This window comes from Rhagoletis pomonella, unplaced genomic scaffold (genome assembly GCF_013731165.1).
Source record: "Rhagoletis pomonella isolate Grant_MI unplaced genomic scaffold, Rhpom_1.0 Rhpom_scaffold_00008, whole genome shotgun sequence".
Classification (NCBI taxonomy): domain Eukaryota; kingdom Metazoa; phylum Arthropoda; class Insecta; order Diptera; family Tephritidae; genus Rhagoletis; species Rhagoletis pomonella.
The window spans coordinates 26,572,478-26,592,569 of record NW_023458562.1 but is presented as its reverse complement, the minus strand read 5'-3'; the positions used below and the strand labels follow the sequence as shown (position 1 = coordinate 26,592,569).

General features: G+C 38.0%; 4 protein-coding genes and 1 long non-coding RNA gene across 9 annotated transcripts in view; 4 read left to right on the top strand and 1 right to left on the bottom strand.

Annotated features, from left to right (window-relative positions):
* LOC118744558 overlaps nt 1–8,457 on the top strand; it is a 136,776-nt gene extending 128,319 nt beyond the window's left edge. For both annotated transcript variants that reach the window (XM_036477680.1, XM_036477679.1), the window contains exons 5-7: nt 512–588; nt 4,335–4,716; nt 4,811–8,457. In XM_036477680.1, the coding sequence (XP_036333573.1) occupies nt 512–588; nt 4,335–4,716; nt 4,811–6,554 (2,203 nt within the window). In that variant the 3' untranslated portion in view covers nt 6,555–8,457. The remainder of the gene's footprint in view (nt 1–511; nt 589–4,334; nt 4,717–4,810) is intronic.
* LOC118744564 lies at nt 1,309–2,210 on the top strand. Its single transcript, XR_004993560.1, has 2 exons — nt 1,309–1,691; nt 1,753–2,210. It is a non-coding gene; the product is annotated as an uncharacterized LOC118744564 (long non-coding RNA).
* Nucleotides 8,458–12,328: 3,871 nt separating the features above from the next.
* Nucleotides 12,329–13,160, top strand: LOC118744556 (NADH dehydrogenase [ubiquinone] 1 beta subcomplex subunit 3). The gene is made up of 3 exons (XM_036477678.1): nt 12,329–12,487; nt 12,650–12,792; nt 12,855–13,160. Exons 2-3 carry the CDS (start codon nt 12,662–12,664, stop codon nt 13,045–13,047), a joined length of 324 nt encoding a protein of 107 aa, XP_036333571.1. The 5' UTR covers nt 12,329–12,487; nt 12,650–12,661; the 3' UTR covers nt 13,048–13,160.
* On the bottom strand, nt 13,070–14,762 carry LOC118744555 (mRNA export factor). Of its 4 annotated transcripts, none has more exons than XM_036477676.1 (5): nt 14,100–14,762; nt 13,811–14,036; nt 13,426–13,748; nt 13,273–13,372; nt 13,070–13,223 (listed from the first exon to the last, which is right to left on the bottom strand). In XM_036477676.1, exons 1-4 carry the CDS (start codon nt 14,529–14,531, stop codon nt 13,289–13,291), a joined length of 1,065 nt encoding a protein of 354 aa, XP_036333569.1. In that variant the 5' UTR covers nt 14,532–14,762; the 3' UTR covers nt 13,070–13,223; nt 13,273–13,288. The 4 variants fall into 4 exon arrangements, with proteins under 4 accessions (XP_036333569.1, XP_036333570.1, XP_036333568.1 ...); XM_036477677.1 differs by having other exon boundaries at nt 13,070–13,195; XM_036477675.1 differs by having other exon boundaries at nt 13,277–13,372.
* A 66-nt stretch (nt 14,763–14,828) lies between these two features.
* LOC118744554 (stomatin-like protein 2, mitochondrial) lies at nt 14,829–16,239 on the top strand. Its single transcript, XM_036477673.1, has 2 exons — nt 14,829–14,936; nt 14,991–16,239. The coding sequence occupies exon 2, from the start codon at nt 15,071–15,073 to the stop codon at nt 16,172–16,174; it is 1,104 nt and encodes a 367-aa protein (XP_036333566.1). The 5' UTR covers nt 14,829–14,936; nt 14,991–15,070; the 3' UTR covers nt 16,175–16,239.
* The last annotated feature ends 3,853 nt before the right edge of the window (nt 16,240–20,092 follow it).

Sequence of the window (20,092 nt, the reverse complement as noted above, 5' to 3'; positions counted from 1 at the left end):
GAGCCGCCTTGCAACCTCTGCGAGCCACACCCACGCACTCGACTCCTCGCCAGCCAGTAGCCAAACGCCGACCGAATAGCCGTTAAAGCATGGCCGAGCGCTGCTGCCGACGAAGAGCTGAGGAAGCCAAGAGCAAATGGGCGAATCACTTGTAGCCTGAAGGTGGTCTGTAGTTCTAACTACGATACATACGCTAATCATACATAGATTTCTTTGTTTATTTATATTCATTGCTGTAGTAAAGCTAAACAAAAAAAAAAACTAAAAAATTAACTTTTTAAACTAAATAATTTTGTAGTAATGCTAAATTTAAATTGTAGAGTTGAATACAAATTTATAGTTTTCTAATATATGTTCATACCTACATACAACCATATATGTATATGCGAATTTATATTAGTTAAGCATTGTGCAATCAAAAATAAATATATATTTTGAAACAAAAGCCACGTATTTGTTTATGAAATCTTTTAATGCCTACAAGGTTTCTTTTCTTCTCTCTCTTTTGCAGGATGAAAGTTCATAAGAATGGAAATGCTGCCGATGTTATAAAAAGTATTTCGCAATTAGACAACACAAATAAGCAATGTTAGTATCCAATAGATGAAGTTGTTGTGGTGGTGACGAACAACCAGCCAAACAAAATCTAACAATCATAAAATCAATCAACTTGAATTTTTGTTAACAAAACCTGCCATAGTCACTTTCATAAACGAAACATCTGAGTATCGAAGTTAACATTCGTATTACGCCATTGCATTGGTTCAATAGTCACTTTCATACAACAAGCAAAGTTAATTTTCTGTAGAAACTTTGGCCAGCCAGGATTTCTGTGTGGAAAATTACATTTTCATACAAATTTTTCAGGGTCCTTTTTTCGTTAAAATATTGCACGATGACAACCACACTTAAGATAATATTATTTAATTTCTCTATTGAAGCGGTTAATTGCCAAAGGGAATAAGTCAGCATTTGTTCGATATGACAATTTTGATCCAGTTCGGTTTGTTTAAATTTTGAGTAAATTACGAAAAACCGAAAAAATTTGCCAAAAAATCGCAATTTTCTCGAAATTTTGAGGGTGTACGAGTCAAAAGGACCTCAAATTTAGATTTAGCAGGTGGGCCTGGTTAAATATAGGTACAGAAAACGTTTTTATTTATTTTTTTTAATTTGCTTGTTTTTTAAAAAACTAGCCTCAATTCCTAAGGGATCGCTTGAACCTGATTTTTGAATTTTTTTTGCTCAAAGTATTTTTTTTTTGCTCAAAATAATCTTTTTATTGTAAAATGCAGAAAAAATAGCAAATTTGCATGGTGGAATAATACAAGGTGTTGGATATTGACAGCGTTCTCGCTCTAATCCGCCATCTTGGCTCCCTTAGCTATATCGGTGTTTCCCTCTTGAAAAAACTACATTTTATCGCCTTTAAAAAAGTACTAAACTACCTCATTCCCTATTCCAAAACTGATTTGCAATCACTGAACAATTCTTTGACATTTACTCTATTCTTATCGTTGGCAACTGAAAATTAAATTAGAAATTTCAACATTAATTCGGCAAAAAAACATCGGTTTAGAGTTCTCCCCAAGGATTTGTAGTTATTTTGGTCGGTGCTTCCTTCCGCTGCAATTCCGTCTGTGGTTCACTGCCACTGGCCTTGCTTTTTCAACGATATAACTGTTTTCTTGGTAAGTTTAGATGGAAGATTTACCCAAGAACTACGTACTTAACTATGCATCTATTCCCCAGTGATTTTTGCTGCTGCAATCCCGTCTGTGGTTCACTGCCACTGGCCCTGCTTTTCCAACGATATAACTGTTTTTTTGGTAACTTCTACCGCTAAGACTTTGTTGCTTTTTCCCTTTTCCCTAAAAACATAATAGTGCTACAAAGCTCAATAACAATATGGAAACAAATGTTAATAAGCCACAATAATATTGACAATAAATAAGATTTCACTACGATTGAATTTTCTATTAGTAACAGGGTAGTTATAGTGAATGTTTTATTCGATAACTAAAACTATATTTGATGTTTGTAGCGATAAAAATATGCCTAAATCAGCCAAATACCCTATGTGGGTCGGCTGAATCAGTAAAACGTGACAGTAGTTGACTTTTGAGGTTAATATATCGGTCTTGAGTTGGTAAGGTTTTTAAAACATCCGCAGCTTCCTTTAAAGCATCGCTGCTAATTGCTGAGAGGACCAGATTATATTTACCGACATAAGATGTGGTCTTGTACGACTGAAAGGTGGCCTCAATTTGTAGAAACCATTTGTCTGGCATCTCAGTTCAGAACGGTCGCAGCTTGCATTGCGATGTAAGCTCCACATCTTTAGCTGGCATTTTGTTCGATGAAATATTCTCCCCATCCGTCGATGCGCCCTTTTGTCGATTCCGTCATGTAACGACTCGGGGTCACCACTAATTTTTTGGTTTTGGAAGTTTGACTATAATTATAGGACATTGTGTTTAATAAACTAAATTACCATTTATTGCATAAGTACTACGTTATATATACTACTTTCGCGAATTTAGCTTATCATAATATACCGTTTGTAACTATTTATATGCAAAATTTTATATGAAAAATAGTACCAAATTTCGTACTACTTCGCAAAGCGGGCTTTTTTTTCTTCCCGTTTCTCTCGTGCTTCCATATTACAACATTTTGTAAGGGAGCTGTCGACATGAGCTGTCACTACGTACAACACCTTGTATAATTCCACCATGGCAAATTTGAAGAAAATCGTTTCTCTCGTTCCTGTTAATGAATGTTACATAATAAAAGCAGTCGCAAACAATTATAGGGTTGCCCAAAAACGAAAATTTAAATTTTAAATATCTATTAAAAAAATTTCGCCAAAATTTAAAAAAAGGTGTTTAATCTTTAAGGCAGTGTCACACGATTGGTACATTTGCACAGATTTGTACATTTTTATATTTTTCTATCGGTACAAAACAAAAAAAAAATGGGACTACAATTTTTTTTTTAGTCACACCATTGGTACAATACAGCAAACTTTTATTCAAAAAATTTTAACAAATTGTTTTTCGTGATTGGGTTAGGAAAAATATTTATGCTTTCATACGATTGGGATACGATTTGCACCAAATTTTGGGCAATGTCCAATCGTGTGACACTGCCTTTAGAAAAATGTGAGGTATGCCGTTTTATAGCCCATTAAGTTTTTAAGCATTATAAAGGCAAGTTTTAACTTGTTAAGAAATCACTTTAATTTTTAATAATAATCTTTTTTTGTGTTTAAAAAAAATTATTTGTAAATATTATTTTATATGTAACATTTCAAGTTTTTTTCAAAGTTATTTTTACGTTTGGGGTGAACCCTATAATTGCCTCCAACTCAGAAATCGCTCTCCTTCAAAACTGCTACTCTTTCTCATAGATATTGGAATTTTGCGTGCAGTGTTTTTTCTAATATATGTACCAGTTTTGTTGACTCTCTTTACTATGTTGAAATTTGATTTTATGCACTCGCGAATTGTGCAAAGGTGGGCGTACTTTCGCTGCCTTCGAAAAAAAAAGGTACGAATGCGCGCCTGATATTGTTCAGCCCATTTTAGTCGGATTTGTACCACATTTTAATTTTCATAGTTATGTACATAATGTGTACATACATACGTAGTCCGAAAACATGTCCCATGCCATTAAAATAATCTAGACATTTGCCATTTTCATAATCCTCGTACATATATTATATACCCCTTAGTGAATTGGCCTGTAATGCGCGAAAATGTGAATTCACAAGTAATCGATCGATGACCGGCTAAACGTGAAATGGCTAAAAATAGCGGTAAAATTAAAATATACCAATGTGTGTCTGTATGTGTGTGTACCAAACTCTATTTACGATGGGATATTTTCCGCAAAGCTCAGCGTAATTTAACGCCTTGCCAATTTGCAAATTATAGCAGCGTATCTCTCGAGCCTCTTGGTTGAAAGAAGTAGAAGTGCATTGTGAAAAGTGTGTATATTTATTCGACTCTTAACATAAACATATGAATTTATATGTAAGCATGTATGTATGTTTTTACATACCGACATACATACCTACTCAAATGCATATAATTTCGTCCGCAATAAAATGTGTAAGCTGACCGCAAGTTATCAAGAAAACGGCAATTTTCAATAGCTCTTTCGTAAGCATAATTATCATCATCGGTTTACTCATTCCGTGCATGTGTTGTGTGTCTTTAACGTTGATCTGCGTAGTTTTTACCATCTATACAAATTAAAAAATTTCAACTCGAATTTATTTCATTGAAACTAAATTTTTGTTTTTTTACTTTTCTTTTATCTCTGTTTAGATTTCCTTATGCTCGAGAACATAACATCACAATTTCGCAATCCATGCATATTGGATTTGAAAATGGGCACACGCCAGCACGGTGATGACGCCTCAGCAGAGAAGCGTTCCAAACAGATGGCCAAGTGTGCGGCCAGCACATCGGCATCGCTGGGTGTACGCCTTTGCGGCATGCAAACCTATCAAGCCCATCTCGATCAATATGCCAAGCGCGACAAGTACTGGGGACGCGAATTAGATGAGAATGGCTTTAAGCAGGCATTGCATGACTTTTTCTACAATGGCTATAGGTTGCGCATACGCGTCATCAAGAAGATTGTGCAGCGGCTATTGCAGTTGCGGCGCGTAATCGAAAAGCAATCCAGCTATCGGTTCTACTCATGGTGAGTTGAGGGGCAAACAATTACATGAATTTTTTATATTCATTTTGCTTGTAATTACACAATTAACATTTTTTTTTCAATTCTTTTTACGCAGCTCGCTGTTGATCGTCTACGAGGGCTACGAAGAGAATCCTCAGGTTCATCCCATGGACATTGAGGAATGGCTTACACCTACCACGCCGAAGTCGGCTACAAAATCCGCTACTTTCGACTACCATCCCGATAACAGCCTCGATGAGGATGACATCGATGAAGATGATGACGATGTGGTGGATGCAGATGATGACACTGCCGGCCATGATGGTGGTGATGAGCTAGAACTCCATGAGACCGATGACGATCTGCATATGGTTGCAGCCGATAGCGGCAATGCCTCGGCGACTAATAGCAGCACCGGCGGCGATCCCTGCTGCTACGATGCCGACGCCTCAAATGACTCTACCAACACAGCTGCGCTGAATCTTACCACCTCGCGTCGCAAACGCGGCTTAACGGAAGCATCACTTGAAAGATCACGCGGCTTCGCGGAAGTTATCACACCCGTGTGCGGCTACGACGACTCCACTGCATCCGCATCTGCGACAAACACCGAAGTTGATGCCATCTCAATGCCGCCGCCACCGACAACAGCGGGCCCAGTAAGTGCAGAGAGCAGCAGTGCGGCTGCCGTCGCTGGCAGTAGCAGTAATCCGCCGTTCATTCCAATCTCCGAAGAAACAGTATTCCTCGATCCTGAGCCGCCAATGCCCAGCGTATCGACCTCGTCCCCGCACTCAGGTGACTCTTGGATGAACTATAGCAGCAACAGTAGCGATGATTTCTCTGGACTTTCCGAACAAATCAAAGCGGTCACCAGTGGACGGCAAACAGGCGATAATAGTTCTGACGAGGCCAGCTCTGACTATGACAGCAGCATAATTGGTCAAACGGAGGTGATGCTGAAGCGTTACAAATCGCAACAGGACTCCTTCGATATATCGCCCCTGGCGCAAGCAACCGATACGCCGCTATCAACTGTGGCCTCAGCGGCGTCGCGTCTGCCGCACACGCTAGCATCATCAGCATGCTCCACACCGCCCTTGCCGCCTAGCAGTGTCATCAAACTGCCCGCGTCTGTTGCTAACTCCTCGCCCACCTCGTCGACGGCGTCATCACTGAAATCTGTACGCGGCGCCGTTAAGCGCTTACGTTGCAAAGACGCCGACGATGAGGATGAAATGGATGCCAACGATAAAAAGAAGGACGCGATATCGACTTCTTCGCAGGCGAAAAAATCGACACACGCGCCAAATTTAAGCAGCGCGATAGCTAGCGGCTCATGCAACAGCAGCAGCGCGGCACCTGTTTCTTCAACACCAACTTCCGTCAACGCGTCACCAGCTAAGACGCCACTCATGACGCCCACCTCAACAACATCGGGCACCGAGAGCACAGCTGACAAAATCAAGAATACACTGCTCGCAGGCATACAAGATATGCATGACATGCACACCACGTGCAACAATGACAACAGCGCCAACAAAAATAATAATCATAGCAATAACATCAGCAGAAAGAAGGCCACCGCCGCGCGCTTGACGCTGCAACATGCCTCCAAATCGTTAGATATCGGCAGTTGTCAAGCGAACGCCAGCAGCGATGATGCGCGCTGCCCCGTAGACGTGCGCCTCATTGACTTCGCGCACACAGCATTCGTGCCGCGCAACGGCAGCGGGCTACTGCAGCAAACAACATCTAGCACGCCGGTGCATCATGGCCCAGACGGCGGCTTCCTAACGGGACTGGACAGCCTTAATCGCTTACTCAACGACATACTCACCGAAGAGGTCAGCGTTTAAGCGACGGTCGTGCACGCGCGCGCGGCTTATGTACGTGTGTGTGTTTTACCAGCAGTACGACGCGGTGGGGTGCGAAATCCGCATTGCAGCAGTCATGCTCTCAATGAGCTCAAAGTGCAGCAAGGAAAGCGCTGCAAGCTAGAAAGCGCTATAAAACCTTGCATGAACTTTAAAAATGCTGATAATCAAAACTACCACCAATAAAAAAACTATGAATGCTATGTAAAGTAGTTATTAAGCGCCACCAACAGCTTGGAGAGCAACCAATCCCCCAAAACACTTTTGCAATTGACTGAGTATGCAGAGTGAATGGTAAGAAGTAAGCAAGAATAAAAATGAGAAACGTGTGTGAGCGTTTGAGCAACTAAATTTAAGCCTAAAAATATAAAAATAGACTACATTTATTACTGCAAATTATGTGCATACATAAAAATATGAAAGTGGTATAAAGGTATAAGGGAAAATCAAAACCGTGCAACCGAGAGAGAGGGAGATGAAACTGAAGCGACACGCACAGCGTTGGCAGCAAAACAAAATGCAAAATAGTGAACAAAACGGGAGTGTGTCTTTTTTATGAACAAATTTTAAGCTAAAACATACTTGAATTTTTAAAAGGCAAATGTCGCGGGGTAGGAGTGTGAAGGCAGGAAATCGGTCATAAGCAGATAAGAAAGTCAATCGAAAATAAAAGTAAAAATTAAAAACTTTAAGCGAGTGATATATGGCTAGACTAGCTGCTTTTGAACAGAGTGAACAATTTTAATTTGGAACAGTTAAAAAGAAAAAAAAAATTCTACAACTGTTTTAAACAAAATTTTCAAACACAATTATATATAGAATATGATAAAAGCAAATGCGAAACATTAACAACAAACTTTTTACCATATGCACAAAATAACATGCTATATAATAATATGAGTACTATGATACAATTTGTAAAAAACATAAAAATGTATAACGAATGTTAAAAAAAAAAATTATAACTAGAGCATTTCATAAGCAAAAAAATAATAATATTCTTTAAATTAACAACAAACTAATATACATTCACAACAACATTGAATACAGCTCGTGCGTTTAAGAATAATGCTGAGTGCAAATAATTAAAAAAATACAAAAATTAACAAACATTCCCCTATTACGTTTGTTGCTAAATTGCAGGCGTAAAGCAAACCGCAATGGACATGTCGCATGCAAATGTGAGTCAGAAAAAGCTAACTAAACGTTTCGTTGCGCAAAACAGCAAAGGTACATCAAAATAAAATATGTATTTACTTAGCGATAATTTCGCTAGACAAAAACTCGAGTGCCACGCCAGCTTAAATGTACTATTTTTTGCTATACAAAACATGCTTGGCCTAATAGTAAGTTAGCAAAAACAACAGCAATTGCTAAATTTTATTTAAAGCTACTCATCTAAAAACTTGCATACAACCAATGTCTTCCTTCTGAAAGGGGAAAATGACTCAAAAAGTTGGCTAAAAAAATACAACCAACAGCAACTTAATAAGGATATGAAAGCCTACTAAACTTTTTCACCTTTTGTTTGATTACGTTGGGCACTTTTGCTTCAAGAACAACAACTTAAAAATTTCATTCAAAAAATACGAAAACTGATACGTTCGAGTTTTAGCTGCGTTTGTGAATGTATACAGTAAGCAAAATAAAACAATCACGGCAGGCGGGTCTACGAATTAACTGGAACGAGCTTGGAAGTGGCCAAGAGAGCATCACTCCAGTAGCATTCCGCAAATCTATGATATTGTAGCAACAACAACACCAACCACGACTGACGCCTAGATTTTTTCCCGGGCAAGTACGATGACTTCAATAGCATTAGCCAAAACCGGTTAATGGTTACTACATCATCACCAACAACAACAACAATAACAAAAGAAAAAACCATGAACCAAAAATACAAGATCACGTAAGAACGCGACGTTGTATTTGTAACTGGTTTTTAGAAAAAAGTTTGCGAAAGCGGGTTCATCAGCTGAGCGTTTGTTTACATCACAAGCACCACTATTTTACACTTTTGTTCAAGTAAGAAGAGTTAATTCAACATGACAACACATTTTTAAGCATTTTGTTGCATCATTTTACCTAAATTGTGCGTTTAAAGTGGCTGACAATAATTTTGGCTAATTTTGGTTTTCGTTGTTTTCTTTGCTTTGTTTACTTTTCGCTCGTTTTCCAGTGAAACAAGATGGCGTAGGACCCGCTAAAAAAATCGACTTTTTTCACTCTCTTGTTCTTACGTGATCTTGTGTTTTTCGTTCATGGAAAAAAACATAAAAAACAGCTGGCATAGAAATAGAGTATTGAGCAGGCTAAAAGCGCATTTGCTGTGTAAAAAAAGGAACGTTATGGAAAGGAAAATTATGTGATAAAGCGTAATATTCTGAAGCAACAAAATGAAAGTTTCCTTAAATAAAATGAAAATCGGAAACATTTTTTAAAGTTAAAGTAAAAAACTTAAAAAATAACAACAATACAAATGAAAGTAATAATAGCTTACTATGTAGCTCGAAGAATAAGAAGCAACTCGCTAGCTTAGAGTGAAAAGTTGCCTAGTCCACTTTTTTATGAAAACTTGCATTTGGATACGGGAAGCAAGGAAAATTTAAACTGCCAAAAAGAGCAACTTAGCTAATTGATTTCTGCCCAGAAATGCAGTGAAACAAAACTTCGCTTGGTCCAAAGAAAGCACAGAAAATTTTCATGTGGGAAGTTTTATTTAAGTGCGCCAGTAAAATTTGGGAAAAAACTGGACTTAACAAATTTTTTCTCTAAGCTGGCGAACTAATCATAATATTTGCTTATTTTTTTTTAATGGCATTTACGGACATGAAATACCAATATACATATACAAAGACAGAAAAATAAACACCCAAATTCATAAAAAATAAAGAAGACTTTAACTGCTTTGTAAATCGAAAATTTTTATGAAAATTTCACTTTTTAAAGCTTTTTTGAAACTTCTTTGTTTTTTATGAATAAGGCCATAAAATTATAAAAAAAAATTACAATGATACATTTGAATTGAGCAAACTACGATAACAAGTAAAATACCAAGAATAAAAATTAAAATAATGAAAATAAATTAAAATAGAAAAATAAATTTAATGATATTAAAAGAAAAATAAAGAAAAAAATAATAAAATGAGTAAATAAAAAATATAAATAAATAACATAAAATAAAATCTTGAATTAAATCAAGCGAAATAAATAATATGAAATTTAATTAATAATAAAAAGTAATCAAATAAAAAAATAAACAGACCCAAAAAGTTATAATAAAGACAAGAATAGAAAAACTAAAGCAATCAATATCACTCCATTGATTCCGCACGCCCAGATAATGGGTGAAATTAAGGAAGTTCAAGAACACAATGGAAGGACTAAGTTCAGAAGGACCAATTGCAAAGACTAATGAAGAAGAGAGAGAAAATAAAATGAATTAAAAGGACAAAATGAAAAAAGAATATAAAAAAATATAAACACAACAATTTAAAAAATAAAACTAAAAGCAAAAATGTATTAGACAGTACAACAAAAAAAAAACTAAATTCTGGATTATTTTGCCCCCAACAATAGCTTTTGTTTGAGTTTCATAAATCATTCATTTCATGCACAGAAAATTCTTACCAACTTTCGTTTAATTGAAGAATTTGCAACCTTTTTTTTTATTAAATCGCCGATCAGCTTTGCATACGCATTGGCGCTCGAAAACAGTATTTTTTGCTTCAAACTATAAAAAAAATTAAATAACATAAGTAATACCCAAGTTCATAATAAACAAAATAGTAGTGTATGTGAATTGTGTAATAATGTCACATAAAGTTTTAATTTCAAATCAATTTTATTTTATATTTTATTTTTTGAATAAGGTTATAAAATTTGATTCAATAACTAGTTCTATAATAATACAGCAATTAATTAGGTGATTTACTTTTTAAAAAAAAAAAGGAAGTGTGCGCAAAAAATAAAAATTAGTCATTGCTGTTGCACTTGAAAGTTTCTTTTATAGTAAAATAGTTGCATACAATTTATAAAATGAGTGACATAAAAAAGTTTATTTTATAAAAGTAGATAATACATAGAAATACGGTTTATAATTTACAAAATACAATTTTAACAGCCGGTTTCACCAGCAATTTAAATGAAAAATGTTTTTTTTTTATTTTCTGTCAATTTCTATTTAAAATTCCGTGAAATCGGCTGTAAGTATTTTCAACGGAAATTTGTTAGTGCAACAGCATCGACTTAACAAAAACAAAAAAAAATGTTATAAACTCAAAACACAACATTAAAACAAAAACCAAGAAATAAGTTTAGTTTCCTTATAAAATAGATATTTGTAAAGTTATATATAAAATTTGTATACTACATTCAGCAGATATGGTAGCCATGTAAGTTCAGCAAAACCACGATCACAAAATATGAAAAATATGAAAAAAATTAAAAAAAATCTGCAAAACTTTTTATGACAAAAAAAAACAAAAAGTATGCCACACTCTTATAATATGTAATGATTTTTAATAATTAGATTTTTAATAACACACAAACCACTACTGTTGTTGAACTAATTAAAATATTTAAGTTAAGAATAATTACAATAATATTTAGCCGTTAGTTTTAGAGGTGTATCGATGTTGTGCGGGTGTGAAAAAAATGCAAAATTACTGTTGTCTATTAAAAGTTTTATGAAATCATTGAACGATTAAAAAAAGTTATCTAGCAACTAAAAATTTGGTTTTTTCAACACTTTGCCATAAGTCGCACATTCTTCGACTATTACGTGCAAAAAAACAAAACAAATGCTAATTTCTGTTTAGCATTTTGCAACGTAAACTGTGTTCTTGTACTCTTGTTTTAACATGCCCATTCAAAATTACATTTTACATATTTTGTGTTTTTTTATGATTCTTCAAGAGTTTTGAATAATTCACCAAATTATGGAACCTCAAAAATAAAAATTTTATAACTACAAAGCTATGTAAAAATATTGCTTAAAATACACCGTTAACAATATTGAATTTCTATTGTATAGATATGAATTTGTTAATTTTATACTAAATTAAATTTTTAAGCCCATACATATATTTATTTTTAGGGCAGCGTAAATATATATATGAAAAACTGAGTTTAATTAATCCTAAAATAATAATATTGGAAAAGCGCATCTATTTAAAAAATCAAAAAAAAAAACATCCCATTACCGTAAAAAAGGTGTCTTTATTAATTTCATTTCAACTTTATTTACAACTCAAGTTTCAGTTCTAAAATGTTTTCAAAATTCTTACCTGCATCTAAACGACACTCATATTAATGCATACTATATAATTCTAATAAAAAATGCAATAAATATACATATATTACTGAAAGAAATAATTTTAGAACTACTTGAATAAATAAAAGAATATATATTACAAAAAGAATGTTTTTATTATTTAATAACACCAAAAAGTAGTAATGAACACATTTTTTAATATTTGCATATTTTTCTCTTTGCGACAGTTGTAAGAACTAGTTTGCGCAAACAGTTTGTGCAAACCATGTTGGCGCAACTGCTGGGCAAACTAGTGTCGCCAACATTTGCAAGTTCCACCAGGCGAACAGAAGCGGCGTGCAAGCGCCTCTTCGCTGCGCACGCAGTGCTGCCAGATGTTTGCAAAAATGTGGTTAACGCATGATGATGCCAGACAAGCTTTTTCGCTCTCGCTTTGCCTTTCTTCGTAGTTAACGTATCCGTATATTGCAAAAATATGGCAACGCCAAGTAACAGCTGATCGCAAGCTGTCAAGTTTGACAGCAACTTTTTAGTGCCGTTTTGCTGTCCTATTCCAAATCCATTGCACAAGTAAATTTGTTTTTAACCAGAAATTTTGGAAAGCGTATTGAAAGTTTTTGCCCTTCAAAACAACAGCAAGGTAATTTGATACCGTGAAACCAATAAATGTTCAAATGCACAGTATTACCACTTACAGCGCAAGTGCATTTAAAATGATAAAATTATATAACCTAAGCTGCGGGCATACAGCAACCATCGAAAATTGCCAGAACTAAGCGCACTATCCCTTTTTTTATTTCAGCTTCAATAAATCATGGGCGGACACGGACACGGTGAACCCTACAAAGTGCCAGATCCATCAATCTACAAAGTGGAAACCATTCCGAAGCTACGTGAGGTGCAAGAAGCGCTGGCACGTCAAGGATTGAAAGATCCATGGTTAAGGTGAGCCCCTCTCGAATATTAAAACATTAAAATTAACCCCAATTCGTCTTGCCATCAACTAGAAACGAAGTATGGCGTTATGAACCAAGCATTATGGGCACACACGCAAGCCGTGCACGCGCCTTTTTCCTGCGCGGCCTCTTATGGGGTGCAATAGCTGCTGGCGTACACATTGGTTGCGAATATGCTTTCAGTTCAAAAGATGATCACGGTCATGGACATGGCCACGATGAGCACGCTGAAGGTCATCATTGAGCACCTCGTCGCTGTTTCTATGTCTCATAGTAAAATGGTTGAATTTCATGTGTGTTTCCACTGATACGCGATAAACGCATCGTACCAAATAAAGCGCTTAGCATAAATTATTATTTTGAGTTTTATTACGGGTCTGGTTCTCTACTCACTGAAATGCAGGTTTCAAAATTTAAGTTCTATCGAAAAAATTGTTTATCATTCAATATTGTATTGTTAAATAACTACCTGCCTGAGGTTGAATTTATGCAATACGTGGCTTTAGCTCATCATAGCAAGAACGCAGAAAGATTTGTGGCTTTTTGCTCGGATTAAAATACTCATGACCCTGTAAGGCGAACGATAACATAAAAATTCAAATTTTTCACACGAACTAATTACCTTTGACCAATCGTAGCCCACCGCATAAGCGAATATTTGTCCATTGTTGTTGAAAGCGCACTTGGTAATCGATTGATCCATAGTCTCCGATGATTTGAGTTTTGTGCGTGCATCCTTGTCCCAGAAGCTAAAAGTACCATCTGAACCGACGGTCACCAAAGTGCCGTGTACTGGGTGGAAGGCTATATCGTTTACGGCATATATGTCTTGATAGCCGGCTGTACCAGTTGTGCGATGGCACTTGAAGGTAAAGTTATCCTTTGGATTCACTGGGTTTACATATTGTATCGCAACGCGGCCCTCAATGCTACCAAGCGCGTAACCTAAATTGTATTAAATTCGAATCAAGAACTGCATGATATATGATCAATAGAATATTACATACCCGTTGGCGCTTTTTTCTTATCCTTAAATATTGATATGGTTCTATGTTGGTATTTCAGTGGACTATCCTGCCGCTTAAATTCAGTCGGCGTGTTTTCTAGTGAGTATACAATGAGGCCACGATTCGCCGTACCTACCACAGCCATAGGGTAATCAACATCAGCACAATAGCAGCGTTCTGGTAAGTTGATTGCCATAAGTGGGTTGGGCGTACGCGTGTCCCAAAACTGAAAAGTAAAAAGATACATGATTAGAGATTTGCTACTCAAGTAATAAGATCATAAATATACCCTTAGAGTTTTATCCCACGAACCGGTCATCAGACAGCTATAAGTTGACCCCTTTATCCAGTGGCAAGTTTTTACAGGCGCATCGTGTGCTGCTACCTGAACTACCTGATCAGAGGCTAAATCCCACATCTTTACCTGCTTGTCACATGATGCCATATACACTTTAGTGCCATCATCAGACCAGCACACATCTAATACCGGACCTCCCATTGTTTTCATCGACTTTGGCACTGTTTTGCCCGTTTGTTCTACTTCCCAACAACGAACGCTGCTATCCCAGCTGCCGGCAATAAGAAAATTCTGCGGTATGGTGCTGGGACTAAATTCTAAGGCGGATACAGAGTCATCCGGCGGCATTGTTACTTCAAAATCGTTCATGCGGTTTGTAGACGGTGTGGCGGTAGTTCCACCCAGCGTTGGCTGGCCAAACATATCGTGATTCTTACTTCAGCAAATTGGCGGTAAACTTTAAAGTTGCAACAATCTGTTTATCACTCAGTTAAACTTGCCTATTTAAAGAGAATTCAGTTAATTAACTTGTGACTTGTTTGCTACCATTTGTCTTCAGTTCAATTCGCGTATATTGGAAAATTGGCTTAAAAACGCAATCTTTTGAAATTTAATGAAAAAAAACACGCATTCGCTGCGGTTGTCAAAAAATAGTGTTGCCGGAAAGCGCGGTTTTGTGCAATTCTTTTCTTTGTCAACTTGTAAATTTCATTTTTCATGACATTCCGAAAGTCGGCACGAAAACAAAGCTGTCAAATGGTATTAACGAGGAATATTCCGACGAAGCGGCTTCAAAATTAAATAATAGAAGTAGTCCGTTTTTAAGAGGTATAAATAATTAAAAACAGTTATATTTTTAATACATAAAGTGTTCCCTTTCAGTGTATTGTACTTTTGACTGTTGATTTCTTCCGCCGCACTGCAATTTTCAGTAATCAGATCAAAGTGTGTTCTGGAAGAAAATGTTGCGTACCTTTGTTACTACCGCTGGACGACGATTAGCGCAGCAACACCAACAATCCGTATTACTCAGGAATGGACGTCAGCTAATACAACAGAGTCGCACGAAGTCCTCCACACCTATGAATACAATCATTATGTTTGTGCCTCAACAGGAGGCATGGATAGTGGAGCGAATGGGCCGTTTCCATAGGATTATGGAGCCTGGTCTTAACATATTGGTGCCCTTCATTGATAAAATCAAATATGTACAAAGTCTGAAGGAAATCGCTATTGATGTGCCCAAACAGAGTGCAATTACCTCGGACAATGTTACCCTTAGCATAGATGGCGTTTTGTACTTGCGTATCATTGATCCTTATCGCGCTTCATATGGCGTTGAAGATCCCGAATTTGCGATAACGCAACTTGCACAGACAACCATGCGGTCCGAGTTGGGCAAGATGTCGTTAGATAAAATCTTCCGCGAGCGTGAATCTCTCAATGTCAGCATAGTAGACTCTATCAATAAAGCGAGTGAAGCGTGGGGTATTGCGTGTTTACGTTACGAAATCCGTGACATTCGTTTGCCAACACGTGTGCATGAAGCTATGCAAATGCAAGTAGAAGCAGAACGACGCAAGCGTGCGGCTATACTGGAGTCTGAAGGTAGTCGCGAAGCTGAAATTAATATTGCTGAGGGTAAAAGAAAATCACGTATACTTGCTTCCGAAGCCGAACGACAGGAACAAATCAACAAAGCGAGTGGTGAAGCGGCTGCTATGTTGGCCGTAGCTGATGCACGTGCTCGTGGACTGCAAACTGTGGCAAAAGCTTTGCAGGATTTAGATGGCAAAAATGCAGCTTCGCTCACCTTAGCTGAGCAATACATCGATGCGTTTGGAAATTTAGCGAAAACCAATAACACTCTCATACTGCCATCTAATCCTGGCGATGTAACATCATTGGTCTCGCAAGCTTTAAGCGTTTATCAAACAATTTCAAATGCAAATGTTGGAAACCATAAAAATTTGCGGAGCGCCGAAGATATATATGAGAACAGTAGTGATGAACTTAAATGTAAACAGAACAAGAATGTAAAATTGAAGAAAATGGAAATTGAGTAATTGAGAAACGATAAAGTGAACTATGAATTGTAATAAAATTGCAATTTGTGCGTTGCATTGTTGAATGCTATACTTTTCTTTTGGGGGTATTTGCACAACCTTGGCAGAAAATATGTATTGCATATCATATATCATAGTAGGGTTATGTTCATCTTTATACATACATATGTAAGTATGTACCTATTTTCTTGGTTTAATTTTGTATATGAGATCTCGAAAAAATTATACATGAATATCTTTAAAAAGCAATTAAACAATTTTAAGCACTCCTAAATAAAAATTACTATATTAACCTTTTTGTGTCATTGATACATATGTACATACACATTATTAGGTAAAGTAACATGGCGCGTTATTTAATTTAAATTGTTGTACATATATGGTCGATTTTATGTATAACTTAGAGCAGCTACCCAGTCGGACTTGGCTGCTACCAAAATGTACCCGAAGTAGTTCCAAAAAAATTAAGTCTTTATTTCTCTTTTATACAGGCATGAAACACAGCAAGAAGGCAATTTTGCATGAGGTGGTTGTTGTTGGTTTGGAGAGCTTTGTAGAGTTTTTATTCTCTTTCGGATTTATTTGTCGAAGTCAAAAAAGGATTACAAAATTCTGACTTTAGCAGTGAAGTTTTCACGACCTACAGATTTTTAGCGTTCCAATAGTAGTGAAAAAATACTTTAGTTATTTCTTTATGTATATTTTTCCAATCTTTGGTGAAATAATTTTTTCCAATATTTTCGGTAAAATAAAGATTATTTATACAATGACCATGACCATACAACCATGTTGATCTCTTCGCCAACGTGAAAAGCCAAGACAATGGGTATGTAGATACTATGAATGTATAGTCCTTATCTTAACTTTACGGCATTTACAAATTGACGAGAGTTGATCATTTGTCTTAATATTTTTAATGTTCCTTATTTGTTTATAAAAATTAGTATAATCTTTAACAAAAACCATATAAATCCAAGCTTGATTCTTTGTGCAACATTTGAAAAAAAAAATCAACCAACTTTCGTAAAAATTTCGAACTTTTTAGTTCGATATTTAAGAAATATTTCCCATTCAATTTTACTGCAAGTTTAAAGTAACTGACTTTTGGCATTTTTTTTTTTTGATGTTAGTTGTTGTTGTTGTTGTAGCGGCACTACTAAGCCCCGCCTGTTTCGGGTCAACTTTTAATCATTATCGTCAAGCTCAACTAACGGTAGGCCCAGGAAACGAGCTGTTTCGATGGGGTCGGACCAAAGGGGTGAAGAGTTGGTTGGTGTCGTGGGGGGAGTCTCCACATGCCGGGCACTCATTTGGGATGTTTGGGTCGAGTCTGGACAGGTAGCTGTTTAGGCGGCTACAATATCCAGACCGTAACTGAGCCAGGGTAACGCGGGTCTCTCTAGGTAACTGAAGCTCCGTCTCTTCCACAGGTGGTGATTGGGCTCCGATAACGACATTCCTAGGCCGGGCGTCGAGGTAGGTGGAGACAGACTCCCTATGAATGTCGTTGATCGCTCGTCTGTACGTCATTGGGTCCAGTGGTTGGTCTGTGTAGGTCTGGACTGCGCCCTTGTACATGAATAGGTTCCCCCTGACGTGCCTGGGCGGAGGCTCCTCCTCCAGCAGTGGTCTGTTGGGGTGTTCACTTCTGTGACACCCCATAAGAAACTGCTTACAGAGCATCTTGTTGTGTTCCCTTACGGGGAGCACTTGGGCCTCACTGTGTAGGTGATGCTCAGGCGTCATCAGAAGGCACCCAGTCGCTGTCCGGAGTGCGGCGTTCTGACAAGTCTGTAGCTTCGTCCACTGCGTCCAACTAGTCCCCGGCGACCAAACTGGCGCAGCATAATTTAGAACCGGTTTGATTGATGTTAGTCGTTTTATTCCATATGAAGCATTTTCGACGATTTTGTTTTTATGGAGAAAATGAGCAAAATCTTCAACGAGAAAAATTGCCAAAAATTAATGGTAATTGGAATTGGGTTACAAAACTGCATACTCAAAATATTTCTAAAAAATCGAATTAAAAAGCTCGAAATTTTTGCAAAGTCTGTTAATTTCTTTTTTAATTTTGCACAAAGGTTGAAACTTGGATTTATGTGGTTTTTGTTAGAAAATATACTATGTTAAAAAATAAATAAATTTAAAAAATATTAAATGAAATTGTGAAATCTAGCCATTTTGATAAGCATGCTAGTATGTATTAAAACACACCTTCAATTAAAATTTTAAGAGTTAGTACTAAAAACAAAGGAGTTACACGCCACCTTTTAAAATGCCCTACCGGTTGTTGTTGTTGTTGTAGCGGCTACAACAACTCCGCCCAGATCGGTTGGTATCTCAGTCGTTGTCGTCAAGTTCCACTAACGGCAACCCTAGGAAGCGTGCAGCTTCTGTGGGGTTTGTCCACAGGGACAAGGCCGTTAGGGTTGTCGGGTTTTCCGGGCATGGGAAGAGATGTTTCGAGTCATGTGGGGTCTCTCCGCATGCCGGACACTCATTCGGCACATCCTCATTCAACCTACTCAAGTAGGAGTTCAACCAGCTGCAGTAGCCGGAGCGAAGTTGTGCGAGTGTTGTGCGTGTCTCCCGAGGCAGATGAAGCTCCGTATCGTCTATGTCCGGAGGTGGTATGCCTAGAACGGCATTCACAGGTCTAGAGTCTACATAACTCGAGACTGAGTCCCTGTGAATGCCGTTCAGGGCCTGTCTGTAAGCTGTAGGGTCCAGAGGTTGCATAATGAACCTCTGGACTTCGTCCGTCAGTTCATATAGATGCCTCCTGACGTGCCTAGGCGAGGGCTCCTCTGCAAGCAGCTGTCTGCTTGGGTGGCCACTTCTGTGGCTCCCGATCAGGAACTGCTTGCAGAGCAGTATATTATGCTCCTTTACAGGGAGCATTTGCGCCTCGCCGTGCAGGTGGTGTTCAGGCGACATCAAGAGGCATCCCGTCGCTGTCCTGAGTGCGGTGTTCTGTACAGTCTGTAGGTTCGTCCACTGCGTCCTACTAGTCCCTGGCGACCACACTGGCGCTGCGTAGTTCAAAACCGGCCGGCCTATTGCCTTGTATGTTGCCAGCAACGTTTCTTTGTCTTTGCCCCAAGTACTGCCGGCTAGCGACTTGAGGACCTTGTTGCAGCTCTGTACTTTATTGACAATAGCGGTTGAGTGCGCAGAGAAGGAGAGCAGGCTGTCGAATGTTACTCCGAGTATTTTGGGGTTATTCACCGTCGGAATTGGTGTTCCATCGACGTGAATCCCCAGCGGTAGCCTGACCTCCTTCGTCCAGGTTGTGAACAGGGTCGCGGAGGATTTCGTAGGGGAGAGGGCTAGACACTTTGCAGTGAAGAAGCGAGAAAGTTCGGAGATAGCCGTTTACTTTCGAACACAGGTCATCAATTCCATTCCCAGTCGCCATGAACGAGCAATCGTCGGCATAGGAGACAATCGAGACTCCCTCTGGTGGTTGAGGGAGCTTTGAAATGTAAAAGTTAAACAGTAGCGGGGAAAGGACACCACCCTGAGGAACCCCCTGTTTTATTTTTCGCTGCTTACTCGTTTTGTCTCTAAACATTACCGACGAATGTCGACCACTCAGATAATTTGCCGACCACCGTTTGAGCCTCTGTGGGAGAGAGGAGGCCTCTATATCTTCTAGTAGCGTGGAATGGCAGACGGTGTCAAACGCCTTTGACAAGTCCAACGCTACTAGAATCGTTCTCTCACAGGGACGGTTACGGTTAAGGCCACGAGTTATCTGAGTGTTTATGGCGTTAAGTGCTGTTGTTGTACTGTGCACTTTACGGAAACCATGCTGATGCTTCGCTGGGGTCAGGTGGTTTGTGAAGTACGGGAGTAGCAAGGCCTCGAGTGTCTTCGCTACCGGGGAAAGGAGTGTAATCGGACGATACGAATCTC